Raw genomic sequence first — 19,382 nt, 5'->3', positions numbered from 1 at the left:
TTACCAATATCGGTACAAGCTTGATGTAATGGACCATCTGTGCATATTTGATCTCAAGGGGTGATACACTGAAGACTCGTTTTGAATTCGTTGTTTACTGTAAGGCTTCGTTCGGTATGAAGAAACAGGCCTGTTTCTTCCAGTTTTTCAATTCAATATTCTCTCTCATTTCTTCTACCTAAAGAAACACGCAATTTTTGTATTAAGAAACAGGAAGAAACAGACCAAAGAAACCTGTTTCTCCATACCGAACGAAGCCTAAGGACTTACTTAACGTACGCTGCTCGGCTCAATGCCAAGACAACCATGCTCCAACTTGGTCCGACGAATCGTTCCTCCGATTTCAAATCCGAATTGCTCAAAGTCGCGATCGTGAACGCTCACTCATGATTCACTATCAAGACGAACGAGTCGGGAAGATTTTGATTTCGGACTTGGGCATTGCGCTTTGGTTGGCTGGAGTGTTGTATGATGCCAACATGATTTCGCTCCGTCAATGAGTGAGTTTCAATTTTTTCCTTTATCGTGCTGGTAGACGTTCGCTTTTTCCCTTGTAATGATCACTTTCCTCCACTACACTAGACCGACGTCGATCTTTTCCCTCCCGCTGTTGCGCGTTTATGCATGCACCTGGGTGATAATTTCTTCGCCATCCCTTCCCTCATCAATTTTGCCTTTGTAGAGATACATTAAGAATATATATACTAACCTCCAATCCATGGGCGTCGGTTGTCTGCAGCCGCGCGCGTGCACCCCTATACCCTGCATTTGAATAGCGGCTGTGCGTTGAGGCAAACTACCTTGCCACTTCTCCCTCTATATAATATTACAAAGCCATAGAGGCTGGAGTCCTGCCTAACTTCTCCCGCCATTAGCCTCGTTTCACCATATCACCAGCAAAAACGCATGTCGGAACTTTCCCGCCTGGGTCGGAGCTGCGTCAGATGTCGATCGGGAAAAGTGCCATGTTCAGCTGCAAAATCTGGTGGCGGCCCTTGCAGCTTATGCACCCGGTTAGGAGTCGTCTGTGATTTTCACCCTCCGACTCGAGTAAGCACTACTCTCAGTCATGTCTCTTCAGATGAATGAGGCACATGATCTGCACGCTCTCATCACTCATTCCACACGTATAGCGTGAACCGGTCCCAGGCGAGGTTCGCAACAGAACAAGAACGCACAGAGGGCGACGGAGGCGGGACCGGACGGACGATTTTCCGGTGCCTGAGCCAGCTGGTTTGAGGACAGCATCTGATCCGGAAGCCATCGACCTCCCCAGCACCGGCCTCCTCAATCTCGCCGCCCTCTCCGACCCGTTCCCGCCCAATTCGTTCGCCAGAGGTTCATGGGACTTGGACGGCATTCTACGCTTCTACCAGGCTCCACCGGAGCTGGACAGCGATCCTCGGGCATCTGATGCCGTTGCCAATCCAGTTGAGCGTGATAGGCAATGCAGTCCTGTTCTGTGGGTTGGTGAGAGCGGCCAAGTCGCAACCCATGTCGTGAACTACCCACGCGAGACAATTGAACCTAAGCTGGCTCCATTTGCTAAGCTAGCTAATTTCAACCCAATATCTGTCCCGGGAGCCTTCGACCTCCCTGACCTCAGCTCCCTTGACCTTCCCTCCATCCCCCCTAACCTCCCCTCCCTCGCTGCCCTCTCTGACCCGTTCCCACCCGAACCGGTGGTCCCAACTCCCCAAGCAGTTTCTCCCGTCAACTACCCGGGCGGGAGCCGTGTTACTCCTGTATGTGAGACAGCCGAGGTTGAGTTGGCTTCGTTTGATTGCTATAATCTCACCCAACAAATCTCCTCGATGCGCCAAGTCGACAAAGGGGGATACTCCCTTGTTTACCGAGGTACACGGGTGCCCAAATCTCTGGACAGCCGGACTCGGACCAACTCCCAGTTCGCTGTCGATCCTGAATACATCCAGGAAGTTGCCGTGAAAGTACTCCATGCGGTGTCAAATCCTGAGGCCAAACAGTGGAAGGTGGGTAGGTTTGTGTAAGAACGGTACTGCCAAAATGACGCTTAAACTTCAGCGCCTGAAAAGAGAGATACGAGTGTGGTCATGTCTGAGCCACCCCAACCTAGTTCCGCTCCTCGGCTATGTAGATGGTGACAATGGCCTTGGTTTCGTTTCTCCATGGTATCCAGAAGGGAACGTTATCAACTTCATTAAGAAACATCCTAGTTCAAGTAGAGACCTAATCGTGGGCTTCATCTTCCTATTTCTCATGTTACAAGAACTAATGGACATTTCCCTAAGTGTATCGACGTAGCTGCGGGACTAGAATATCTTCATTCACGGAACCCACCGATTGTACATGGTGATATCAAGGGAGTAAGTGGTCCACTTGCTCTCACGTTCCGATGTTGAAGTGTTTCAGCAAAATATTCTGATCGCTTCGGATGGACGTGCTTCGATCTGTGATTTCGGCCTATCGAGGATCTTGGACGATAATCCCACTGGATTTACATCTACTGTGGTTGGAATGACCCTTCGCTTCTCAGCGCCCGAATTGCTGGATGGGGGTGAGAAGACAATGGAAACTGATGTTTATGCTTATGGGTGCACTTGCATTGAGGTGAGAACTCCAATTTCCGTTGATTGTTAATTTTTACGGGTCTGAGACTTTTTGCACCCAGATATTGCTAGGGAAACCACCGTATGAAGATATCCGCAGCGACATGGCCCTGATGAAGGCGGTTGCAAGTGGCACGCCCCCTATCTCTCATGAACAGCTCAAGGAGTGTAATTCATGCCTCCCGCTTCATATTTTAAATCAATGTTGGAGTAGTGGACCACGCGAGCGACCAGGGACTGAGGAGTTGGCAAAGACGTTTAGGGATGCGTTTGGCTTGTGAGATATGCGAGGAGGGGGCTGTTAAATCGATTGCTTGCTAAAGAAGGAGAGCACTTCGAAATACCAATATCGGACCATTTTCCCCACGGGCTTAATGTAATGGACATATGCAGTCACTTTGGTATTAATATATTAAGTAGTCCTTTTTTGTCTTAATTTACCTGCCAACCCAACACGTTGTTGTCACGTACCTCCTCTGCTTTCTCCCGACTACTTATATCTGCGAATTCATAGGACCATCACTTCACTTATGATCTCAAGACCGAAAGTTGTTTCGCTAAAGACTCTGCACCATACCCTGTCTCTGTGTCCCACTGCTCCGACGAGATCCCAGAATACCATGGTCACATCGGAAACATGAGGGTCAGTCTTCGTTCCCAAAGGACGCCACCCAATGGAACCATCCTTACGCTATTCCCAAACTTAACAAGGGGAAGATCTCCAACAATATAATCAAAGGAAATATCCAGTCTGGCCCTCAGCAAACCCATCTCGGTATCCTTATCTATTACTGCGTCACAAGGAAATTAACAGTACTAGTGCTTCAAGTCACTCTTAAACCACCATGCACTAAGGATCGGGCTGAAATATATTGAGGCGCGCTGCAAGGTCACCTCACATTTAACCTTGCACCTCCATTAAATCTGAGTGCCGCACCCGATACTATTTTGTGTCCCACTTGAAACCAAGACAACTACACTCCAGCGCTCCAACGTATACAATGTTGAAGGCGTATCTCTGTAAGCGCGATCAGTCATGGCACACACGCACACACACATCAGATTCCAACAATTTTGCATAAACAAAACTCCAAAACTTGTCACCGCAACGAACCATCCAATTCCCTAATTTCAGGCAATCCTCTCATCATATTCGATCACCCATGAGATGCCTACCTTCGTATGCCTGCCAAACACCATGCTCATGCCGGCCGCATGGCCGTTGTCGCCTAAGGAGCAGTACTTCGGCTTCTGATTCGGGGATTTCGGAGGTGGGGGATAAGAAGACTATGTGGGGATAGAAGGAAAACCTAACCATAACTCTAGCGAGATATGGCATGCTCCAAGTTCACACATAGTCTCTTATCCCCTACTGCTGCTGCTGAATCCTTCCACGTTTTCCCTGGACTCTGTAGTGGCATGTGGCGGTTGGTTGTTGTAGGTCAACTCAAGTCGGCCGTTCTTCGGTGCCTCTTTCGTGCATCACATCCACGCACTGTGGTGACAAACGTTTGTCATACATTCACATTGCCTCATAGGGTTACATAAATACGTGAAGCGCCGCCGTAGCCTCCTGCCTGATCAGGACTTATTCAAATAGCTGACTAAAACCTCGTGTTCGACAGCTACCGCATAGGTTTCCATCCCAGAAGATTTCCCAATATACCGCCAACATAATCTACGATGGGCTGCTGCGACTGTCTCATCGGCATCCTCTGCTGTCCCTGCTGGTTGCTCATGTGCTGCTGCAGCCACGACCCCGAACCGGTGCGTGAACTCGGCCCCAACAGGCCAAATAGTCCCATTCTGAGGAGTGATGAAAGGAGTCGGGCTTACCCTCCTCAACCCCTGCCCTCGATTAATCGCTTAGAAAACCCTGCTGCTTCTGTAGGTGTAGTAAAGGAAGCGAGGGAGAGGGGGAAGGAGAGGGTAAGGGAGAAGGTGGTGAGGAAGGCGAGGGAAGAGAAGGAGAGGGAGGGAATAGAAAGGCAGGGGAGGGAGGTGAGAGAGGTGACAAGGGAGAAGGCGGCGAGGAAGGGGAGGGGGGAGAGGGAGAGGAAGAGGGAGCAAAGGGCGGGGGAGAGGAGGAAGGCGAGGGAAGAGATGGAGATGGAGGAGATGGAAAGGCTGAGGGAGGAGGCGAGAGAGATGGAAAGGCAGAAGGAGGTGGTGGCAGGGGAGGAAGGGCCGGGGAAGGAGCCAGAGCCAGAGGATGCGACTATGTTTGGCTGCCCTAACCTCACTCAACATATCTCTTCAATGTACCAAGTCGACAAAGGAGGATACTCGATTGTGTACAAAGGTATATGGACTCCTGATTCACTGGGCACCCAGGTCGGCATTTTTTTTTCCCTTGGTTGGAGTTAATTCTAAACGCTTCCAGGAAGTTGCCGTGAAAGTGCTCTTGTCCTATGCAAAGGACTTAAACCCCGAGGCAAAACGTTGGAAGGTGGGTAGACCTGTACAATGATGATAATATTCAGCCCGAGGTAACACTTGGACCTTAGCGCCTGACGCGAGAAATACGAATATGGTCACGTCTGAGCCATGTCAATCTAGTTTCACTGCTTGGCTACGTGAATGATGACTATGGCCTTGGCTTTGTCTCTCTGTGGTATCCAGAAGGCAATGTAATTAATTTTATCAAGAATCGTCCTAGTGCCAACAGAGACGTGATCGTATGCATCATCTTCCTATTTCTTACTTCGAGATTGATGGACATTTCCCAAGTGTGCAGACGTAGCTTCAGGATTGGAATATCTTCATTCACGGAACCCACCGATTGTACATGGTGATATCAAGGGAGTAGGTAGTTTGCTTGCTTTGGGAATGGTTGGGATTTTGATACTGAACTCCTTCAGCAAAATATCCTAATCACTTCAGATGGACGTGCTTCGATCTGCGACTTCGGCCTGTCAAGGATTTTGGATGATAAGCCCACTGGATTTACATCCACAGTGGTCGGAATGAGCCTTCGCTTTTCAGCTCCCGAATTACTGGACAGTGACGAGAAGACAGTGGAAGCCGACGTTTACGCATATGGGTGCGCTTGCATTGAGGTGAGAGCTCCATCCCTCGTAATCTTTGGCGAGTTTGAGACTTTTTCGTCCAGATCTTACTAGAGAAAACACCGTATGAAGATATCCGTGGCGACGGGGCTGTTGTAATGGCGATTGCAAGTGGCACTCTGCCTATCTCTTCCCAACAACTTAAAGAGTGTAACTCGCTCCTTCCACTCCGTATGTTAAGTAAATGCTGGAGGAAGGAGCCGTCCAGACGACCACAAGCTGGAGAGTTAGCCGAAGCATTTCGAGGCGCTCTCGTGAGCCATGCAAAGCCAAATCAAACTCCTACACATCTCGACGATCGGTTGCGGCCGTGAAGCCCGTGATCTTCCTCTCATATCATTATCACTTTCTTCGCCAATGGATACAAAGATGTAGGGGACCGTTGTTGACTACTTAGCTGGTTGTGAGCCATACGAGCACCCAATATCGAATGCGTAATCACGGACATCAAATGCGGGGTTCAGCAATGTCAGTCTCAGTTCTGATTCATCATATGCTATATACACTATCTTCCTTAGCCAGCACCAGAGGCTTCGAGCGTCGATCGAATGACGTCACTTTTCCACTTCATTTCCCATGCTGATTTCAAATTCTCCACAACTGATTAAACGTTGGCGAGGGGTGGCCCAACGTGGTTTTGAGAGGACACATCTTGATTCCGGATATGGCACCATAGATTGCATAGTCTGCTTTCACATCATTTCATTCGGGGTCTTAAAAGCAGTAGATTTTTACTTAACTCATGTCATCTTGCTCGTTATTTCCCTTACCGTCCTGACAGGATGTTCCTACACGGCTGGTGATGATCGCTTTCCTCCGACATACCGGAACAGCTCTCCGCACGCCACCATGCGAGCGCATTCACTTTTCCTCAAGGAGATCTCTCCCCCGACACCTCATAGAAGGCCTGAGTATCCTACAAAGCATAATAGGTTGGTTCGGGGCTAGCCTCATACATGTCTGCCAACATGCCTCTTCCAGCAAGCGAATTGAGGAAAAGACAAAAGAAATTGATTTGGATGATTGGCGGGTGCGTTGGGTCATTGCATTCGGAAGTGTAAGTCTGGACGGTGCAAGGTTTTGTAAAACGCGAGAGTCTGCGAAGGGATTGGGAGATTGATATTGGTGAAGGAGAGATGATCGAAAGTGTGCGGTTTGTTACAAAATGCGCTCACTTGGTCGTGCCCGTAGTCAAGCTCCTGCTTCCGTGCCCGCCTTTCACTTCACCTCAGCTCGCCGATCGTCCAACAGTAGACTATTGAAGGTCGAGTTGATTTCCGATTCCTATCTGTCGCGCATCGCATGCTTGCATCACCATGCGCCTCACTTTCCCCCGTGCACGTGAGTTTGTTCTGTAGTAAGTAGCACGTCTAAGATGCTAGATTGAATTCTCGCCGAGCTCCGATCTATGCACGTCCACCTGTTCTGCCACATGCGGAGCCCTCACCAAACCAGGACTGCGATTCTCTTGGTGGTGCCCTCACGCACATCTCTTCTAAAACTCTCATGGCAATGCCCAGGAAGTGGATGCTAAGCCGAAGAACGTCGCACAGGAAGGAGCTACTAGTAATTTGGATAGAGAAGTAAGTGGGCAGAGGCTACGAGAATCATCAGAGCGTGCCGGTTTGTGGAGAATAACGGAGATGCACTGCATTGTAAGAGTCCGCAAGGGTGGGCTACTTGTTTTGAAGGCTAGAGGGACCTGGCTGCTGAACTGAGGATCGACGTCAAGAGAGCAAGATCCTTTGTCTGAAGGAGAGACCCGTTTCCACGCCACTTTCACACCGGACCGCCTGCCTGTCATTCTTCCACCGAGTTTCAGTTGACAACTAGTATGATCTTTTTTCCTTCCCCATCTCGACCACTTACTGCCTGCATCATGTACTTCACGATTTCCTGGAGATCATGTTGTGAGAAAATGAGACACCACTTTCGCTAGTGTTAGTCAATCCTTTTTTGCGAACCCCAGCCTCTACGTATAAACTCAATTGAGTGACTCTTCGACTGGCATGGTCCAAGCTCGTTATTGCCTTCTCTCTCAGGTTGCAGCATGACCACCGTAGCTGGTATGCACACAGGCACACGACAATGGCACCCGAACGATAGGGTGGTAGTGGTTCCAGGATGTTGTGCGAACGGCTGAGGACCACTTATGAATACCGGTCATTATTCAAGCGGCAATTAAGATGCTTACCGACGTACAGGGGAAGTATTCTTATAGAGGCTGGTACCCTGCCTACAGGGGAAGTACTCGTTGTCCAAATCCGATTCAGGGATATAGTGGACCATTTGCAGGAGACGCCTTACTGCTATCTACTTCGCCACTGTCACCGAATATTTATGGAGGGTGATGTGCAGTGAGATTCGGTCGCACGTCCTGGCCCCTTTTCAATTCATGGGGATGCCGAGGGCCTCGATAAGACTCATCAAGACTCGACTAATTGTTAAAAGACATCGAAGGAATGATTAGGCGCTTGACCACGAATACTCGAGGAGAAGGTAGTTCACAGTTGGCCTTGTCTTTAGCAATATGGGTTTCAGAGAAAACGGCAGCAGGGCTACAGAGTTTCCCAACAGAGTGATTTGTGATTACATGGCCCGGGAGTGGTAAGTATGCATCAGAGTCTGGGTATGCATATACTTGAATGAGATGAGGGAGCGGCATGATCCTCAGATAGCGGTGGCGCGCGGCCAATTAGAATTTCAAAAGCATAAATGAACCCTGGCAGCGCGCGCAATATGAGTACAAAAGGGGAACACCTGCATCTGCCCCGCCGCATCCCCTCCCCTCAGCAACGCAGCAGGATGGTTCCCCACTTCCGTCGAAATGGCCTGGAATGTCGTAGGCCTGGGACTATGGAATGTACGGTCCACCGATTGCAAGGAAAATGGTGTCAAGATTGGAAATACTCCCTGCGCACGGCCTTCCCTGGCTTCTGCCTTTGCCACGGGTGCCTCAGATATAACGTTTTGTGTAGGGGTCCGGGCAACTGTCTTTCTCAGAGACTGACTGCCGGTGAAGTCTCAATGGATCCAGGCGGTTCTGCAGGTACGTCGATATAGGGGGTTTGCAGTGCATCAGGGTCTTGGCGCCTCCGCAGATACACACAGTGACACGTAGCATAAAATCTACAAAGTAATGTATAACTACATCTCTGTATACTAAAAGCATCTTTCCCCCGCGCCTCTCCCCAGGGCAGATGGCGGCTGGCTTCCTCACTGAGGCACGGGCCCACTGCGCTGGGGCACGGGCACACTGGATGGACGTGACCCCTTGGGCAGATTAAGTGTTCACTGTTAACTTGTCGCCCGTTATATTGAGGGCGTGGCCATAGCGCCAAGGCTTGATCAGCAGATTTAAGGCAAGGGCGCAGTTTTGTGTCATTACAGCAGTGAGAGACAAGTTTGCCACCATCCATGATTGTGTGTTAAGTTGAGGAGTGGGGTCGCATTTCTATGGTTGCTCTGCTTAAATAGTAGCCATACGCTAAGGGCTGAGCCAGCCATCTTGGGGTGAGAATTGTGAGCACTGATATCTTAGTGACAGATGCGTGATCGTTGTGCGGACGTGAGAGACTGGTCTTGTGGATATAGCAATAATTGATGCCTTCCCACGTTCTCAATATGGCGCTTAAAAACCTGCCAATTTGGTCGGCCACCAAGTTTCGCCCCACAGGTGCACGCACATCACAGGCTTTTTGACCCCAACTGAAGTTTCTTTTTTTCTGCTGATTATTATTAGCGCTGGCGGGATTGTTTACGACCGGTCACGGGGGTTGTTCTTCGACAAGTCTTTGGCACATGCCAGCACCGCAAATCGATCGAAATAGCACGTCACAGTATATCGGTTGCACAGGCGATCATATTGCACTGCCGACCCCCCACCAGATCTAGATGTTGCCTAGCTAACTTGCTCATTTCGTTGCAACAGGGATTTTGGCCGGGATTTTCCGTACACGCGCGAACTCTGGTGAGTCGTAATTCACCCCCCCGCTTTATGACTTTTTTCTATCCATTGCGATCTATTGCATTCCCACCGTTGCTGCCGCCCACCGCTAATACTCCACAGGAAAGATAGCCATCTTCGATTGCTTAAATACGAACTTAATCTCATGGTTGGACCGAAAAGTTGATGAAAGGCTACTTTTGGCACAGGATTCCATACCAGTGAGTCTTCTCGGCTTCCAAACGCACGGTGCATTGAATTTTTCCAAATGCAGGCACGTCAGGAGCCTGTCGATCTTGTTCCAGGAACTGGCGATCACTCTCCCTGTTCTACAGTGGCACCGCTTCAAAACTACACCAGCAATCCTTCAGCATCTGATGCTGCTCCCACTAGAGGGATGGCAGTTGACCGCTACAGGCAATGCGACCCTACTCCGATTCTTATTGGTGACGAAACAGGCCCAACCATCGCTCGCGTACTTCCACTCGACATGGACCACCGGAATCCTGTTGCTCCTGAGGCAGTTGCGGGGGTTGAGGGGTTGGCTGCGTTTGGTTGTTACAATCTCACCCAACAAATCTTCTTGATACGCAAAGCCAATGAAGGGGGTTACTCACTTGTGTACCGGGGGATACGGATGTTTGATTCGCGATTTCACCAGGTCAGTGTCTGTTGTCTCCATGCCTGCAGCCCTTGATCTTTGAACGCCTCCAGGAAGTTGCTGTGAAAATGCTCCGCTTATCTCATTCTCATTCAAGGAATTCGGACCCCCAGGAGAAGTGCTGGAAGGTGTGTATGCTTGTGCAAAGACAATCCTGCCTAAATCATGCCAGCACTTCCAGCGACTGAAAAGAGAGATGCGTGTGTGGTCATGTCTCAGCCACCCCAATGTCGTCCCACTACTCGGCTATGTGGATGATGTCAGCGGTCAAGGCCTTGTCTCTCCCTGGTATCCGGAAGGGGATGTAATCAAGTTCATCAAGAGTCACCCTAGTGCCAACAGGGATACAATTGTGCGCACCACCCCCTACTCCCTATTTTTAAGCTCGGGAGAACTGACGGCATGTCCAAGTGTGCCGATGTAGCTTCAGGTTTAGAATATCTTCATTCACAAAACCCGTCGATTGTGCATGGTGACATGAAAGGGGTAAGTGTTTTATTTGCTTTTAAAAATGATTAGGATCCTAAAATTGAGAACTTTCAGGAAAATATTTTGATCACTCTGGATGGGCACGCTTGCATCTGCGATTTTGGCCTCTCAATTATCTTGGATAACAACCCCACTGGATTTACTTCTTCAGTGATTGGAATGACTCTTATCTTTTCCGCCCCGGAATTATTGGATTGTAGCGAGAAGACGACCGAATCTGATGTTTATGCTTATGGGTGCACTTGCATCGAGGTGAGAGGTTCAAAATCCCGTTGAGATTACAATATATACGAGCTGAAGACTTTTGCATCAAGATCCTTCTAGCGAAAAAGCCACACCAAACCATCCATAACCAGCCTGTAGGCGTCATTGTCGAGGCGATCCGAAACGGTATGCCACCTATCTCCCCTGAACAGCTCGAACAGTGCAATTCGCTTCTCCCACTTCACCTAATAAAACAATGCTGGAGTCTGGAACCATCGGATCGACCACGGGCTAAACACTTAGCCGAGGCCTTTGGAGGTGCTCTTGCGAGCCACGCAAAGCCGGAAACTACATTGTGACCCCTGCGACCATACATAACACCATATTTGATCTCTCTAGCTTTCATCTGCTTCATTTGGACCGTTTTACATGATCTGAATGGCTCTGTATGCAATCCGCTACTTTGCATTAAGCTCAAAGACAACCATTATCTAACTTGACACGGTACCACTCCGTAATCGCTCCCTGGTTCTTGTTTCAAATCCTCCAAAGAAACCTCACAAGTTCCATCGTGGCGCGTTCACCATCACGGTCCACTTTCCTTACAGTAGTGCGCTTGACGTTATGTTCAAACTGGGCACATGAACGAAGACTAAGTTTTCGTCACCAAAAGTGAATTGAGCGTGTCGACGCCCATTGTGAGCTTGTCACACGAAGGGTTGAGACCCTTATCATCATTCAGGCGTAGTCAGCACCATGCCATTGATTTCGTTGGTCCATTACTTTATCGTCCACCCCTACACAGGGTCTCGGAACCAAGTCGTACGACACTCCAAAATAATTTCTGTTCGTGCTTTGTATATACCTGGAGCTTATCGGTTCCACCTTGCGGCAACGCTTCATTCGGACATCTCTCGAGTCGATCCGATCAGCTAGCTCGCGCTCATATGCGTTCTCATACTCAGTAATGGATGATGATGACGGAATCCCACTTCCAGTGAACTATATCAAAGTTGGCCATAAAGGAGCTGGAAAGGGTGGTAGTAGGTGCTGGTGACCACGGTCATCGTGGATCAATCAAGCTGCTAGCTTCTGTAGCTTACAACTCATGCATTCGGGACTGTTGGCCGCTCTTCTAAAGCTGCATCTCGAATGGCAACGTAGTCCTGCTCTGACTGGCGACGGATTTTGACTGCCACAAGTCGACATAGAGGATACTCGCTCGTCACGAGTGCCCGATTTGCCGGAGATACTTCATGTCAGCATTTGTTTCCCCTCAGTTCGTATCTGATTCTGAACGCTCCCAGAAGTCGGCATGAAACTTTATCCCATTCAAGGGATTTGAACGGACGCTTGGCCTTCAATACCTTGAAGTAATCGAGAGCTACGAGCGTGGTCACGATTAAACCACGCCAGGTCGTTCCACTGTTTGGCGACGTGGATGATGTCCTAGAGTTTCGTCTCTCCCTGGTACACGGGGGTGAGGGGAACCTGATCAAAATCTTGAAAGTTATCTCAGTGTCAACAGAGACACGATCGCGTGCGTCTTCTTCCTTCTATCTCCCTATTTTTTAGATTTTGACGGGCATTCCCAAGTGTACCGACATAGCCTCAAGATCAAAATATCTTCCACCGTGGCTCTTTCCAGCCTCCTGCGTTCGTTCATTAAGTTATGCCAAGAGCAAATTACCTAAGCATGTCATTTGACAGTCCCTTGTGGCGATAGAGAAATTCCGATATACTTATTCAACCCCGTTACTGGGTTGTGTTTGGCTTCCGCTGGCGGAATTCTCCTACAACAACCGCATCCACTCATCCACCCACCGAACCCCTTTCGAACTTGACACCGGCCAACACCCCAGGATGGGGACAGAGCCCACACGCACGTCCGAGGTCGCACCGCAGGCGCCTTCATGCCATTCCAGTTTCCGAGCCACTTCTTTCAAGCGAGCTTATCGTTAGTGATTCCTCTTTTATTTTCAGGAGGCTGTGAGCTAGAGGCACGTGTGGGACATGTGGCATGGGGTTGTTAATCGCCAAGTTCTTATCTACCCCTGATACGTTGCGAGGTCGATTTCCGGACTAATGTCCCCCGAGGTTGGGCCACACAATGTGGGCGACTTCATCAATGCGGCCCAGCGCTTCCGTCTCGAATATCAATGGGTATGTATTTTGTCAACACGTTGTACTTAATTCCCAAAGGGTGACGTTCCGCCTTGCCTGCTGCTTTAGGTTGACCATGGCTACTACAGGAACTCTGAAGGTCGCTTTATTCATCAATCGACTCTCTATGGTGGGTGACCATGCATTTTGCACCAAGTCGCATTAAAGCGCAGCCGCCTAACGCAGTGCTTGGTCATAAGTTCACGGGGACGGCGAACAAAAAAGGGCGTGCAAGGGAAGAAGCTGCAGGACACTTCTTTTCCACCTTTCCGCAATATCGCTCCCGCAGCTTCAGTGACCAAAACGCCAACGAGCCAACCGGACAATCCCACGGTTTGTACGGGCTGACGAATGATCAAAAATTCCTACCACTGAAGTATGAACGCACCCTTAGGATCGGAGGAGCAAGTGCCAGTGATGCGTTGGGGACTGGCAGTCGCTCTCCCTCTATGACAGCTCCCTGTCTAAACCAGGAGAGCGACCCTGGAGCGTCCGAAGCTGCTCCTCGAAGGATGCCGGGTGAGGACAGTAGACATCACAGTCCCGTTCTGAGTCACGATGAAATGGGCCTAGTCACAACTCGTGGGATTCCTCCCCTACCTCCAGTCAACCACCCAAGGGGGAGTCATGTCACTCCTGTATGTGAGGTAGTTCAAGGGGCTGAGGAGTTAGCTGCGTTTAGCTGCAATAATCTTACGCAACAAATCTCCTCGATGCGCCAAGTCGACCAAGGAGGATACTCGCTCGTGTACAAAGGCATATGGGTGCCAGATTCGCCGGAGGCAACCCAGGTCAGCACTTGCGTTGTCCTTGCCCGTAGTTGACCCTAAGCGCTTCCAGGAAGTTGCCGTGAAAGTGCTGTTTCTATCCTATACAAGGGATTGGAACCCAGAATTAAAATGCTGGAAGGTGCGTGGGATTATGCAAAGGCGATGTTGTGAAAGTAACGCTTCCCATAAACCTCAACCAGCGACTCCAAAGAGAGTTACGAGTGTGGTCACGATTACACCACACCAACGTGGTTTCATTACTTGGCTACTTCGACGCTGGCTGCGGCTGGCGGGGCTTTGTCTGTCCCTGGTATCCTGAAAGAAATGTAATCATGTTCCTCAAGAAGTATCCTAGCGCTAACAGAGACATAATTGTGCGTGTCTTCTTATGTCTTCCTTCGGGGGGAATTGACGGACGGTTTCAAAGTGTGCCGACGTAGCATCAGGATTGGAATATCTTCATTCGCGAAGTCCGCCAATTGTACATGGTGACATGAAAGGAGTATGTGGTCCCAATTATTTTGAAATGACCGAGACTCTAGCACTGAAGCCTTTCAGGAAAATATTTTGATGACTTTAGACGGGCGCGCATCCATCTGTGATTTCGGCCTCTCGATTATTCTCGATGGCAACCCCACTGGGTTTACATCCTCTGTGGTTGGAATGACCCTTCTGTATTCAGCCCCCGAATTACTGGAGCGTAACGATAAGACTGTAGAGGCTGACGTTTACGCTTATGGATGCACTTGCATCGAGGTGAGAAGCTCGAGCCTTCATCGGATGTCAACATGGATGAGTTTGGGGCTCTGTAGATCCTACTAACGAAAAGGCCGTACGAGAACATCCGTGACCCAGTGGCTCTTATTAAAGCGATTGAAAGTGGCGCGCCACCTATTGCTCCTGAACAGCTCAGAGAGTGCAACTCGATCCTCCCACTCCACTATTTGGTCCAATGTTGGAGCATGGAACCATCAGATCGACCGCAAGCCGGAAAATTGGCCGAAGCTTTTCGAGGTGTCCTCGGAATCCACGAAGTACCCGAATCAAGCCCTTACAAAAATGTAATCAGAGATGGCGCTAAGTGCAGCGACACTGATCTCAGTGCTAATGAATCGTTGCCGCCATGAAGCTCGTTACTTTGGCCATATGTAAATTGGGCCACCACGTACTAATTTGCTCCGACGGGACCATTTTCTTCGCTTGGATCAGTAGCCCGAATGGTCATGTAAGCAAAACTATCCTAGTCCCATGGCCAGGACTCCCCAACCATTGGGCGTATCGCTAGGTTGAGGACCGTGAGTGGATTCCGCCACCATTTAGAAGCAAGGGTCACTTGGGTATAATGCTAGACACGTCATTCCAGTCTGGTTATTCTCTCTTCTGTCTGTCCTTCTGACTCCGGGTCCCCGAGCTCAGCTGTATACATGTCACTCCAGAACTTTCATCGATCCTCCTTATACATATCACAGACATTGCATTTGACACTTGAACACCGATCCCCTTTGAGGCCCGCAGCAATGCTTCAGCTGGGTGAAAGCCTAGCTTCTGCCCCACCTAAAATTTGACGAAACAAGGTTATGCCACTACGACAGATGGGTTCCACGATCCCCACGACGCCCTGAAGTCTGACCCGTCCAAACGGCGGGAGTCTACACACAGCATCACATATGTACCAAACGCAACCTTGAATCGATGAATACCCTAAAAACAAAGAATCTCAACCACAACGAATTGACTGCTGTCCCGCCATGCGACATTGTGGGAATGCCAAAGTCTAATGATCTATACATATAATATGGAGGGGAAAAAAAGCAGATTACAGATCGCAATACATGCGGGAGAACGCGCTGTTGAGACCGATACCAGCCGCAAATGAATGACCGATGTGCAAGCGCAAAGTCAATAATGAAGCGTGAAGTGATCACCCGATATGGGACACGTGTGTCCAAAACCATTGGACAGCTCAAAATACGTCATTCTCTCCGGTGGTGGCCAAAATTAATCCATGTGCGGTTTGGACACTGGATATGTCGTCCGTCGACGCTTCGTCTTGATCATTGGCCCTGCATATCCCTGTGAAAGTCGACCCCATCAGCGCCGACACAACCAATCGCCCACCCACATAGCAAAAACACCGAGAGAAAAAAATCGGTAACTTGTTAATATCGCGAATCACCCCAAGATAAGGGATCACGCACAGTGAGAGGTTTCAGAAGTGTCAATACCCCACTGATAATCACCAATACCACATGCAGAAGAAGTAGAAGGATTCCAGGGATGGCCGTTTTAAGGAACCACCATATCAAGTAACTCAGTTCGAAGAACATATCGAGGAGAAAACCGCCAATGATGCTGAAGAATCCGGTTTCTTGAGGGATAGTTTGCACTGTGCTGGCCAATTCGATCTGTCGTTGTCGTGATGGCGTGGGTGAACCAGAGGAGGATGGCACGTAGGATTGAGATAAGGCGATGTTCAGTAAAAAAGAATTGGGGTTAGCAGGAGGCGACCATGATTGAACATAAGCAGTAGTAGAGGATATGCGAGAAGAAAAGGGGGAAGTAGCAGATACAGGGGACGAATGCAGATGTGAAGAGGATATCGGATACTCATGCCGTAAAGGTGAGGAAGTAGATACATGAACGGTGGAAGGGGTAATAGCAGAAGTGGCATGCAGGGATGACGATGTGGATCGAGAAGATGAAGGCAGGTTATTATTGGGAGAGTGGGAAGAAGAGTTACGCAGAATGGAGCGAAGTTGGGGACCTACGAGTCGATCTGGGTCGATAGGCAGCTCACGAGGCAACGAATGATCCACATGTTCATCGTTTTCAGCAGACGTCGGTTCAGCAGAGGTCGACAATTCGATATCGCTTGGGGGAGGGGAAGGATAGCCTAGCCGTTCATCGCCTTCCTCTTCGAGACGCCCTTTCAATTTGGACGCTTCGAAGGCAGAGCCTGCGACGACGCCGACAAACGCGCAAGCAAATACGATCAGCTCATGAGACGCGTGAGCAAGCAACTTCTGAGTGCTCACCATTGATTTCAGACTCAGTTGGCGTGAGCGAGACCTTGGGACTAGCAATTTCAACCCCAGCGCCTAGAGCCTCTTGACTGATGCTGTGCAAAGGAGAGTGTGTATCTAACGTATGAACCAGTCGGTCACTAGGTTATCAAAACATAAAAGCCAGACACGACAAACCTGCCATGGCCGTTGTTGACGAGTTGGCGAAAGTGGTTGGGGAAGGGTGTTGTGAGAGCGGAGTGGAAGTCAAGAAGGGCTCGGCCCCACGGAGTTCCCCTTCCGCCATTGATTCAATTGGACTCTCCACGTGACTATCCTCATTCCCGAGATCTGGCGGCGCTGTGGAATCCTTCCTTGCTTCTGAACCCTTCGACTCCTCCATCAAATTTTGAGCCTGAGCTATCGGAGATGCAAACACAACCTTCTTCCCGCCACTTAGGGATCTAGTCGGCAATTGCGCCGACCTTGGGATATCACCATCACTCGTCGATCGCACACCGGCAGCATTCCTGGTCTCCTCAGCGATCGCTAAATCCGTGGCTTCTTTGGAAACAAGTCCAAAAACTGAGTTGTCCCCACCGGTCCGGCCGATTCCGAATTTGGGTGACAGTGGTTCCGCACCGAAATTCGGTGAGCCGTCACCTCTTGGTACCTCACTCTCAATAGCTTGTACCGCATCTTGGGGACGTGAAACTCTGGCCCCGGCGCGAGCTTCCGAATTGAGCTGGTCCGAGCCGGTCCGAGTTTGCGCTTGAGATTGCTGGAGGCTGCTTGCGCCCGCATCTGAGCCCAACTCAACATCCAGAACATGAGCAGCCCCATCATTCGACTGCACTGTGCTCTCAGCGCGACCTGCCTCATCAGCAACTGATGTGGAAGACTGAACGCCACTCGATCGAACATCAGACGTCGCATCAACCTGATTCGCCGCTGCTTGGCCGATGTTTTTTGAAATGTCGGGAGTCCCCGCCTGAGGTAACTCCGCCGTGAAACTGGACGCGACGGCAGCAATGTCACTATCTGCAGGGGTCACTTGCGGCGGGATCGTGCTGTCAAGCGCGTTTGCGGGGTCATGATCTCCCTTGGCAGATGCGGTTTCAGTAGAGTCCGCAATTGCTTTGCCGACCACATTCTCTTCCTCAGAACTGACAACTCGGAGCAAGTCCACAGGAACGCTGGTCTCGACAACGGTGCCATCAGCCGAAAGAAGGGTCTCTTGCGAGAGAGTACTACTGTCAAGTGCGCCGCGCCCAACAGGAGGCGGCTCAACAGTGCTAATCTGGACGCCAGATCCGACCGGAGATTTGTCGGCGCTTGGCGTCGTGTCGTCACCAGCACCTGCATCTGTAGTTACTCCCATCAGCTGCGGACACAGGGATTCTTCAAATTGACGCTACCTTGTTCTAGTTCTACGCCATCTAATACAGGGGCAGGATCCTTTTCCACAATGGGAAGCTCAGGACGATCCGATGACTCGACACCGATTTCCCCAGCCGGGTCGGATGGAGGGACATTGGATGTAAGGCTGGCGTCCTCGTCCGATACCAATATCTCCCTGGGGAACGCCACATCCGCACTTACTGATCCACCATGTACGGGCAAAGCAGAGGATGAAACAAGGCTCTCATCGACGGAAGGCCCCTCTGCGGATGGTTTGGCTAAATTGACGGAAGAATCTTGAGCAGCAACGTGCGACTTAGCCGATGCGGGATCTTGGACGACTTGGATGGTTGGTTTATCCTCTAGCTGAGACAGCGATTGATCTGCTGCTTGCACCACTGATGTTCGGACGGCCGGTTCCAAGTTATCGCTGCTCACAGTGGGCTCCGCCTTATTGATGTGGTCAGTGATCACTCGAGGCGGCTCAACTTGTTTGTCCGAGTCGATATTTGAGGATCCCCCAATACTAAAAATCGTCTCTTGAAGGTCAGTGTCGTCACCAACTGGACCCGAAGGGGTGGTCGGTGCCGGAGCAGTGGAGTCTTGTGCGTCTGGACCGTGTCCAGAGCCGGTAACTGCACCCGAAGGGGTTGTGTCTGGGGGTAACATCGTCAGCTATGGACATGGCACGTTCCAAATCCCATTACCTTGATTGTCATCCAATCCATCGGCGGACGTGATTATTTCTTCTGGAGGGGGGGCTATTTCTTTAGGAAGATTGGAATGTAAGATAACCTGGTTCGAGGAGCCAAGAACTTCGCGGCGCAAATTTCCATCCCTATCAAGTGCCTCCGAAGGTAATACCGCATGTGCACCGTCTGGTGTAGGCAGGTCTCCCACCGGTGAGACGGATTCCTCATTGACCGAAGACTCTTCTACGGATCGCTCGAGCAAATGAATGGAAGGTTCTTGAGCGGGAGCACGTTCCCCGATTATGGCAGGGGATTGTCCGTCTTCGGTTGTTAATCCCACCGTCGACTGATCAGCCAGAACGTCAACATTTTCTGCTTGGGGGACTTCTCGTACGATC

At 50.1% G+C, this 19,382-nt stretch overlaps 7 protein-coding genes across 7 annotated transcripts; 5 read left to right on the top strand and 2 right to left on the bottom strand.

Moving 5' to 3' along the window:
- Window positions 1-1,658: 1,658 nt before the first annotated feature.
- Window positions 1,659-3,047, top strand: EI90DRAFT_228417 (kinase-like domain-containing protein). Its single transcript, XM_039052818.1, has 4 exons — window positions 1,659-2,214; window positions 2,271-2,345; window positions 2,392-2,589; window positions 2,651-3,047. Exons 1-4 carry the CDS (start codon window positions 1,957-1,959, stop codon window positions 2,867-2,869), a joined length of 750 nt encoding a protein of 249 aa, XP_038909132.1. The 5' UTR covers window positions 1,659-1,956; the 3' UTR covers window positions 2,870-3,047.
- Window positions 3,048-4,674: 1,627 nt separating this feature from the next.
- Window positions 4,675-6,324, top strand: EI90DRAFT_3086250 (kinase-like domain-containing protein). The gene is made up of 7 exons (XM_039062187.1): window positions 4,675-4,922; window positions 4,972-5,037; window positions 5,096-5,266; window positions 5,319-5,393; window positions 5,450-5,647; window positions 5,701-6,124; window positions 6,175-6,324. Exons 1-6 carry the CDS (start codon window positions 4,692-4,694, stop codon window positions 5,968-5,970), a joined length of 1,011 nt encoding a protein of 336 aa, XP_038909131.1. The 5' UTR covers window positions 4,675-4,691; the 3' UTR covers window positions 5,971-6,124; window positions 6,175-6,324.
- EI90DRAFT_3086246 (uncharacterized protein) lies at window positions 6,215-7,405 on the top strand. Its single transcript, XM_039062186.1, has 3 exons — window positions 6,215-6,343; window positions 6,397-6,753; window positions 6,832-7,405. Exons 2-3 carry the CDS (start codon window positions 6,459-6,461, stop codon window positions 6,999-7,001), a joined length of 465 nt encoding a protein of 154 aa, XP_038909130.1. The 5' UTR covers window positions 6,215-6,343; window positions 6,397-6,458; the 3' UTR covers window positions 7,002-7,405.
- Window positions 7,406-10,351: 2,946 nt separating this feature from the next.
- Window positions 10,352-11,514, top strand: EI90DRAFT_227844 (kinase-like domain-containing protein). The gene is made up of 4 exons (XM_039052807.1): window positions 10,352-10,615; window positions 10,675-10,749; window positions 10,807-11,004; window positions 11,067-11,514. Exons 1-4 carry the CDS (start codon window positions 10,460-10,462, stop codon window positions 11,313-11,315), a joined length of 678 nt encoding a protein of 225 aa, XP_038909129.1. The 5' UTR covers window positions 10,352-10,459; the 3' UTR covers window positions 11,316-11,514.
- A 1,527-nt stretch (window positions 11,515-13,041) lies between these two features.
- Window positions 13,042-15,016, top strand: EI90DRAFT_3134381 (kinase-like domain-containing protein; the record flags this gene model as incomplete). Its single annotated transcript, XM_039064665.1, has 9 exons — window positions 13,042-13,119; window positions 13,189-13,249; window positions 13,306-13,456; window positions 13,514-13,910; window positions 13,960-14,028; window positions 14,090-14,263; window positions 14,317-14,391; window positions 14,448-14,645; window positions 14,702-15,016. 9 exons carry the CDS (start codon window positions 13,042-13,044, stop codon window positions 15,014-15,016), a joined length of 1,518 nt encoding a protein of 505 aa, XP_038909128.1.
- Window positions 15,017-15,368: 352 nt separating this feature from the next.
- On the bottom strand, window positions 15,369-16,294 carry EI90DRAFT_3086232 (uncharacterized protein). The gene is made up of 2 exons (XM_039062185.1): window positions 16,088-16,294; window positions 15,369-15,962 (listed from the first exon to the last, which is right to left on the bottom strand). The coding sequence occupies exon 2, from the start codon at window positions 15,842-15,844 to the stop codon at window positions 15,551-15,553; it is 294 nt and encodes a 97-aa protein (XP_038909127.1). The 5' UTR covers window positions 15,845-15,962; window positions 16,088-16,294; the 3' UTR covers window positions 15,369-15,550.
- On the bottom strand, window positions 16,049-19,369 carry EI90DRAFT_3134380 (uncharacterized protein; the record flags this gene model as incomplete). Its single annotated transcript, XM_039064664.1, has 5 exons — window positions 16,049-16,845; window positions 16,925-17,029; window positions 17,090-18,256; window positions 18,310-18,948; window positions 19,000-19,369. Coding segments are annotated over 5 exons (3,078 nt in total), but the record flags the coding sequence as incomplete, so codon positions are not given.
- Window positions 19,370-19,382: the final 13 nt, after the last annotated feature.

The sequence above is a fragment of the Cantharellus anzutake genome (assembly GCF_015039405.1).
Source record: "Cantharellus anzutake strain C23 chromosome Unknown EI90scaffold_118, whole genome shotgun sequence".
Lineage (NCBI taxonomy): Eukaryota > Fungi > Basidiomycota > Agaricomycetes > Cantharellales > Hydnaceae > Cantharellus > Cantharellus anzutake.
This window is presented reverse-complemented; position numbering and strand designations above follow the sequence as displayed.

What these genes read in the sequence shown, in the direction of transcription:
- EI90DRAFT_3086232 (XM_039062185.1), bottom strand. Translation starts at nt 15,844, where the DNA reads ATGGTTTTGGACACACGTGTCCCATATCGGGTGATCACTTCACGCTTC.
- EI90DRAFT_3086246 (XM_039062186.1), top strand. Translation starts at nt 6,459, where the DNA reads ATGATCGCTTTCCTCCGACATACCGGAACAGCTCTCCGCACGCCACCA. An exon ending in GTTTTGTAAAACGCGAGAGT is followed by an intron (nt 6,754 to 6,831) that starts CTGCGAAGGGAT and finishes AAATGCGCTCAC; the next exon opens with TTGGTCGTGCCCGTAGTCAA.
- EI90DRAFT_228417 (XM_039052818.1), top strand. Translation starts at nt 1,957, where the DNA reads ATGCGGTGTCAAATCCTGAGGCCAAACAGTGGAAGGTGGGTAGGTTTG. An exon ending in TACATGGTGATATCAAGGGA is followed by an intron (nt 2,346 to 2,391) that starts GTAAGTGGTCCA and finishes GAAGTGTTTCAG; the next exon opens with CAAAATATTCTGATCGCTTC. An exon ending in ATGGGTGCACTTGCATTGAG is followed by an intron (nt 2,590 to 2,650) that starts GTGAGAACTCCA and finishes TTTTGCACCCAG; the next exon opens with ATATTGCTAGGGAAACCACC.
- EI90DRAFT_227844 (XM_039052807.1), top strand. Translation starts at nt 10,460, where the DNA reads ATGCGTGTGTGGTCATGTCTCAGCCACCCCAATGTCGTCCCACTACTC. An exon ending in GTGCCAACAGGGATACAATT is followed by an intron (nt 10,616 to 10,674) that starts GTGCGCACCACC and finishes GGCATGTCCAAG; the next exon opens with TGTGCCGATGTAGCTTCAGG. An exon ending in TGCATGGTGACATGAAAGGG is followed by an intron (nt 10,750 to 10,806) that starts GTAAGTGTTTTA and finishes GAGAACTTTCAG; the next exon opens with GAAAATATTTTGATCACTCT.
- EI90DRAFT_3086250 (XM_039062187.1), top strand. Translation starts at nt 4,692, where the DNA reads ATGGAGATGGAGGAGATGGAAAGGCTGAGGGAGGAGGCGAGAGAGATG. An exon ending in GTGCCAACAGAGACGTGATC is followed by an intron (nt 5,267 to 5,318) that starts GTATGCATCATC and finishes ACATTTCCCAAG; the next exon opens with TGTGCAGACGTAGCTTCAGG. An exon ending in TACATGGTGATATCAAGGGA is followed by an intron (nt 5,394 to 5,449) that starts GTAGGTAGTTTG and finishes GAACTCCTTCAG; the next exon opens with CAAAATATCCTAATCACTTC.